General features: G+C 38.8%; 1 protein-coding gene across 8 annotated transcripts in view; it reads right to left on the minus strand.

The window, feature by feature from the left end:
• WDFY3 (WD repeat and FYVE domain containing 3) overlaps positions 1-7,648 on the minus strand; it is a 133,699-nt gene that overhangs the window by 50,911 nt on the left and 75,140 nt on the right. For all 8 annotated transcript variants that reach the window (XM_027652734.1, XM_027652727.1, XM_027652733.1 and 5 more), the window contains 5 exons: positions 6,032-6,263; positions 4,605-4,765; positions 3,406-3,517; positions 2,789-2,979; positions 1,535-1,687 (listed from right to left, as the gene is read on the minus strand). In XM_027652734.1, the coding sequence (XP_027508535.1) occupies positions 1,535-1,687; positions 2,789-2,979; positions 3,406-3,517; positions 4,605-4,765; positions 6,032-6,263 (849 nt within the window). The remainder of the gene's footprint in view (positions 1-1,534; positions 1,688-2,788; positions 2,980-3,405; positions 3,518-4,604; positions 4,766-6,031; positions 6,264-7,648) is intronic.

The raw sequence follows: 7,648 nt of genomic DNA on the forward strand, positions 1-7,648 counted from the left end.
GCCCAACCCACAAACAAAAAAACCAACTAAGCTAAAAAAAGTTTCTTCTCAGTGACTCACAGACCTACTGTCTGTACATTTTTCAATTTATTTTAATCTGTTAAGTGTATTCATCCTTCAGTTGGTCTTCAGGGAAAAAACAGACAGGCACAAACTAAACAACAACAAATTGGATCTTTTGTAGTTGCTTCTGAGTGACTATACACCACTGATGAAATTTCTCAGCTGGTTCTTTTATGGGGGAAAGAAAACAAAAAGGGAAAAAAAAAAAAGAGAGAAGAGTAGTCTTCAGCAGAATTCATTTACAGCCTCACTGCAGAAGCAGTTGGGCTGTGATTCTCACTTCTCTGCTAAGCGTTCACCTAACTTAAGATCTCTACTACAAACATCATCTCTGGCAGATGAAGTAACTTCTATTAAGTCTATGTTTAATTTCTGAGGACAAAGGAAGCATTTTTGTAACTCACAAGTTTTGTTAAAGATTAACTAGTTACATGATACTGAAAAACCTATGTTTAGACACAGCACAAGCTTATTCCTAGTTTTAACATTACACTTTAAAAAAAAAAAAAAGGAAACTTTGTTGGATGACAAATTTCCTCTGGTTTAGAACCCCACTCTGTGTGCCACAATTACAGCATATTGTTGATTTTGACAAGTGGGGGCGCTGGGTGCATTGAAGACCTTTAAGGTCAAGAAAAAGCAAACTTAATAAGACCAGTTGATTTTATTAAAATAAATGCTATAGTAAGCAGCAGGAGATTTTTTCATAGACAAGACCCTTCCATAAGGTTTCCAGGAGTGCTCTGAAACTCTCAGACATCTAAAAAAAGGAAATGGGTTAAGTCTGTAAAGTCATTTGTGCAAGACGGACTTGTGATATTAAGTCAGTATCTATAACTAGCTTAGTAGCATTAGTAGTATTTTTATTTATTTATTTTAGTATATGTGAGTCAGAATTCTTTTACTCTGTCTATGTTAGGTACAGATAATATTAAAGGAGTAAACACTAAAGGACAAGGTCTACGAATCGTTTATCAGCCTCTACCACACTAGCATTTCCTTCTGACCTTTGCTACTTTCCTTAGTTTGACAATACTTAAATATTTCATAGGTTGTGCAAGAAGAATTTTAATTCCCTTACTACTCCTGCAGGAGATGTATGATAAAATGATTACCATGTTTTATGTTGAAAGTTTACCTCTTACTGTTATTTTCAGTGTATCTTTCATGCCTTGATACATGTACTGCAGCAGAACACAAAGGTTAAAAGAAGTTGATGAACCAAAACCTACAAAACGTATCCTCTAAAACAACAAAAAGCAGAAACATCTGTGGCACCCATTCAGTGCTTCTGCAGTGATTCAAGCCATTTCAGCAGGAAAAGTCACCAATAATCTTGTTGCTCAGCTGCTTTATTGTACTATGTAAGAAACAGTAAGTTCTCAACATAACAACCTAGTTTGCTGCTGTTCAATATTTAAGGTAATCACTATCCAGCATCATCATCACTTCTCTGTGCAGCTTTACATACTTCAAAATCACAGAGTAGATCCTGGAAGGCGGCAGAATTTGGAATAATGGATGTCTCATGCCCGCTATCAACAGTTCCCACCAAGGAAAAGGTCAGATGGAGGATGTGGCTGTTCAGAAGGGATCGTTTCTTCTTTAACAGCATTGCCAGCAACTGGAACAAGTCAACAGAAAAGGAATTAGCAGCCAATGAGCACACAGCAATGTTGTCTAAGCACAAAGAGTACAGATGAATGTCTGCATCCCTTCTTAGAAGGCCCTTAAAGTAAGTCAGATACTCTTGATAAAAGGGTTTGAAAGTGGCATTACAGCTGGCTAAAAAAGGGGCATATCCAGGACACCCTCCAGTTCATAAAACATGTGTTCTACGCTGCAGACAGTATCTAGGCCCTGAGGATTAGGTGCACACACACCTCTCAGCCCTCTGGCAGTCAGGCACAGTTGAAGAATCTCTCTCAAACCACACTATTTGGTGATGTCAATACAAGTGGAATGTAAGGTCATATGTGATGATCCACTGACTACTTATGGTACAAGGAGGACACTGTCTCAGTTTGTTCGGTCAGTGTAAGCCAAGGTCTGCAACAGGTTTGGAATAACATGTTTTGACATAACTCTACCAGGCATTAACACCACAAGGTTTGTAAATGCACTGCCCAAACCACAGAACTTTCCATTTCAGTAAAGCAGTCTTCATGAGAAACGTAAAATTCATTGCTCATGTGAAGATCTTTCCAAATCAGTCAACCAATCCTTCTGCATAACTGACTGCCCTTTCCCCATTCTGATGGAGAAGTAATAAGTCTTCAGCTTGAAAGCAAACAGCATCACCAACTATAAAGTTTGTGCAGCCTCCTCAGAATGATGATTCTAGGAGTCCACTTGTTTGGTTTTCTTCATGTGTCCCTATCCTCCTCTCCTGCTGGCAGATCAGAGAGACAGAAGCTCTTAGGCTTGCAGAGGTGGGTTCGAAAATCATGGAAAAAGAGCCATCTAAGTACCACAGTTGTGCTCTTATGTGCCGTTAATGAAGGCTCAGTTTCACCGAAGCACCTAAATGTGCACAATGGCATGGCAAAGACACTTTCCCCCCTCTCCTTTAAAAGCCATCCTAAATAACTCATCTGTGCTAATTAGCCAAGAGCTCAGTAAACTTAAGAACAGAAACCACAACACAAGGAATTTCCATGGGAACTGCTGTGACAGACAGTGAAATTCCATCAGTGTGATCTGTTTTAAGACATTTTTTACATACCTGATAACCTCTGATTCTTTCCATCTCTTTGCTGGCCAGTGGATTGCTCTTTACCACACAGACCAAAGCCTTCACAGCTGCATACAACCCTTCTACATCTGATGCCATGGCTACAAGTCCCAAAATAGCAGCAGCTCCACCAATGTACTGCAGTGTAGTGGCAACAGGTTTGGGGACAAATGTTCTTACTCCTAAGCATAGGCAGAGAAAATAAATTAAAGCAAAATAAAACCTAATTTCTGCAGGAAATAATTGTGAAAATACGAAAGCATTTTGCATTTTAGCATTGCTTGAATTACAAAATGAATGTCACTAGAAGAACTATGACACCTCGGAAAAGGATGTGAAGGAAATATATTGCACTGGAAAATAGTTTATGACCTAAAGTAATTAAATATATTTTCATAATGATACATTATACAAACTGAAACAAGCATCCTATGCCAGCAAAAAAAGATAACAGTATGTCCACGGAATATAAAAATGTTCAATAAATGTAACAATGCACCATTATACCACATGAATGCAATCAATTACATGATTTATCTTCTAGACCTAAGTTCTTATTGACAAGTAATTAATAATTTTCGAACATAATTCTCAAGTACTCAACTCACCCAAATACCCTATCAAAGCTGCACCAATGGAGCGTGCTGGTCCATTCAAATGTCCTGCTGAGTTATGGAGCAGCTTCACAGGCGTGGCATTTTCATGAGAAGAAATTGCCAGCTGAAGAAAACAAGAAAAAAAGCAGGGGCTGAAGTGAAGATGTTTTTTTAATGCAAATCTAGACATAACTTCTGTATTTTCCTCCTGTGATAAAGAGTAACATATAAGAAAACAGAACTAGAGTCATTAAGATACTCTCTAAAGTTAAGAGAAATCTCCATTCTCAAAGGTTAAGGAAGATGAGTGTAACTACTAAAACAATCCCACCAGGCCTTAGAATGAGTTCGGGTTGAAAGGGACATTTAAAAATAATTTAGTTCAATTCCCCTCCTGTGGGCAAGGACATCTTTCACTATATCAAGTGGCTCAAAGCACCACCCAGCCTGACCTCGAACACTTCCAGGAAATGAGCATACACAGCTTCTCTAGGCAATTTCTTCCAGTGCCTCACCACCTTCATCATCAAAAGTTTCATCCTTATGCCTAATCTAAATCCAGTTTTTTCCAGTTTAAAACCACTGCTCAGTGTCCTACCACTACAGGCCCTGGTAAAAAGTCTTTCTCCATTGTTCTTGTAAGCCTCCCACAGGTATTGAAAGGTTGCCAATAAAGTCTTCCTCAGCCTCTTCTTCAGGCTGAGCCAGGCCAAGTCTCTCAGCCTTTCCTCACACATGGTCTTTTGAACAAAAAATTCACTGATTTTTAATGTACTCTGAAGAAAAAGTAAACTAATGTTCTGATTCCCAGATCTGAATCACAGCTAGAGGAGTAAGCTATCAGTTCTGTTATCTGCAACAGTAGAAATATTGTTCAACAATGTAATCTTAACTGTGTTTCTATAGGAGTACAACTATCCTCTACATCAAAAAGCCAAAATACCCCCAAAAGGTGCTAAGATACACGGTTAACAGTAAATCCAAGAATGTGTATAAAATTTAGGAGTAATTTCAAGAATATGAATAAAATATAGGGTTACAGTCTTCCTCTTTCTCCCCCTCTCCTCTCCCCCCTCAAACACGACAGTCATCATGGACAACTTTTCTGACAAGTACATTATTGTTCCTGGTTGCATTGACTAAATTGTCTTCAAAGAAGTTAAAAGAAAGGAACAAGTCATGCACATTAACCAACTAGTTTCCCAACATACCTGTTTGGCAATAGCTTTACTGTCCAACTTGTTGTAAACTTTCCTTATTTTTGCCACTGTAAATGAAGAAACTGACAGTGCATAGAGACCAAAAGACACCTTCTCTTCTGGTACCAAAGATATTGGAGATGGATTGATTCCTTCAGACTTTGAATCTTTGCCTTAAAGACAAAATAAAAGTTCATTTCAGTAACACCACTGTTTTCCTTTTCAGTTTCAAGAGAAAAATCTTAAGAAAATTATATTGCAGAAAAATTATAGAAGAAAGATTTGATAAATAGCTGAGATGTAATCCTGTCCAGCCTAGGGGCTGTTCACTTCCCACCTGAAGGAAAACAAAGTAATCAAAAACCAGAGAAGTATTGGGTACATCTGCATCTTTGCCTGTGAAAAGACTTTCTACAATGGTTTACTAGAAAAACCGCCTTAGGATGGTACAAAAGATGCAAGATTCAAGGAGAATACATAACTGTATCTTTAATATTTTCTATCCACTGCTCTAAAGTGGATGCTTCTTGTGAGGCACTGCAAGCACTGTGATTGACAGCTGTCTACAACCTCAGAGGAAGCATGCAAAACTCAGCACTTAAAGGCTAAACAGAGAAATTCACTTCTGCAGATCCCGTCAGGTCAAAAGGTGCAACTCTGGTGAACCACAAGAACGGAATTAGAAAAGCATAAAGGATCCTCACCTAACACACAAAGAGAGAAGTTGGTGTCTACATAATTTGTTGAAACAGGGTCAAGTCTGTCAAATCTCACTTGGGTGAGAATGGTTCACTTGGGTGTCTGCATATTTAAAAACAGAGCTATGGACACACATTTCTAACAAGGTCATTTAAATCTTTTTGTGTTGCACTTCCCTCAATTTCAGAGAGGAACACTTAAAATTGCTCATATTTGCTAGCTACAAATATTAAAAGTTTTAAATACTTAAAAACTATTTGCTGCACCACCACCTCTCCCTTTTTAACATTTTTTCTAGTTGACCCCTTTGGGCCTTAAAAATGACATTTCAAGACGGTTGTATTTGAAGTACAGAACAGATTGCAGATGAGCAAATGAGTGTTATCACCAAAAGCTGACAGGTTAAAATGCCTTTCTAATTTCACTTTCTACAGATAAATATAATATACAGTACGAATAATGACAGCTTTAAGCGTTTTCAACTAGTTTAAAACCGAAGTGAGGAATACAAGCACTTCTATCTATCTATCTATCATATCTCAGTACAAGAACTACCAGAAGTATGTTAAAACAGTAATTTGGATTTCTATCATTGTCTTCAATAGCAGCCACTAATCTTCTTCCTATGAACAGCCATAGCTTTTCCTCTCTGCCACTGCATACTCTCTCACCTCTTCTGCACACAAAAGATTCCACTACACCCAGACCAAGCTACCAGCTGCCACATGAACTGTACTTACATGGTACATATACTGCTTGGAAGCTTCCGACGTAATTTGGTCCCAGCTCATAAATGGTGCTGATTCCTGGGGCAGGCAAAACCTCCTCCAGGAAATGCGTAGGGCCCAAACGCCACACTAAGGACGAGAGCTGGCGCTGTGCGGGCGGGGTGCCAATGTAGGCATAGACAGTGCTGACCACAGGTGGATTGGCAGAACCAGAGCCACTGGGACTGCTATGAATGTAGTGAAGCTGTAAAGGAGAGAAACGTGGGGAAGTTACTGAGAGAGCACGGGTACCGCGACAACAAGATCAGAAATTTGGGAAAGCGTTTTTACACACCAGGGGATGTATCAAACAGCTGCTATGTAACATATGGTCTTCTGATACTGTGTTGAAATAGGCAGTGAAAAACACTAAACTGAAAGTAAATGCAAAGACCAGAAGCTAAGGGGCTTTCAAAAGATGAAGCTGTGTATGAAAACACAGGATGAGAATACACGGATTCTGTGCTTAAAGACGCTGTATCTTGATTCTGAAAACCAAGTCTCTATGACCATCACTGTTTTTTGCAAAAACAGTAGGACAACCTCAAAGTTGTGTTGCTTCTCCTTTTTCACCCAGTGAAAACATACCTTTGGTAATTATACTGTTTTGAGCTAAAGTGCAAACGTGATGAACTAAATTTGGTAATATTTTTCAAACAATACAGCAAGCACATGAGTAAGATCCTGGCCTACATATAATGACAATAATAATCTCACAGGCCTTTTCTATCTGCATTGTAAAAATTCTGTTACCAGCTATTGAATGTAGTCATGTATGACAAGACAGATGGCCAGATACACACTCATGTATCACAGTTATTAGCATAACAAGTTACTACAGTCCTCCTTCTGTAAAAGGAATACTGGAGGTAAACTTTGAAAGACAACATATGGTTGTACCTATGTACAGTAACATTAGCTAATTTACACCCCAGACCAGGTTTTGCTTTCTCCCTTAAAGCCTACACTTGACAAACGATGTTTGGTTATCTCTTACGAGCTGGGAATACTCTGTTCAGTGGACAGGCCCACAGCAATCTTTCCTGCTCTCTGCTTTTGGCCTCCAAGTTTCTTCCACGTAACAAGATAATTGACCTTTACAACTAACTGTGGTGTTTAATCTACAATCAATGAATAACAACACTGGACATCTCAGTGGCTATCACTGACAGGGGGGATGCTATTTCTGGGGTGGGAATGGGGCTGGGAAAGGAACAACCTGAACAGATTGTTCTATTGGCAAAGATCAGATTGGCAAAGCTGTGTAATCTTCCTATTATTTAATCTTAGATCTTCTACATGGTCCTGGGATAAGTCATCTTCTGCTTTTTATAATCCTTCTAATTAGTTAGCAGCATAGCTGTGCCACACTTGCCTCACATTATGTGCAACATGCTTACTTTTTATCTGCTCCTCTTAAAAGGACTAGGGTTGGCTTTGAGGTGTGTAGTGAGCAAAGACCCCTTTTTTCCCCAAGGCTCTTCATTTTGTGTTTTTTGTTTGTTTGTTGTTTTGTTGGTCAGTTTGTTTGGGTTTTTAGGCTGTGGGGGTTTTCTTTGGTCTTTTTTTTGGGGGGAGGTTGATTTTTTT

This window comes from Corapipo altera, unplaced genomic scaffold, assembly GCF_003945725.1.
Source record: "Corapipo altera isolate COAL_440 unplaced genomic scaffold, ASM394572v1 69, whole genome shotgun sequence".
Taxonomy (NCBI): domain Eukaryota; kingdom Metazoa; phylum Chordata; class Aves; order Passeriformes; family Pipridae; genus Corapipo; species Corapipo altera.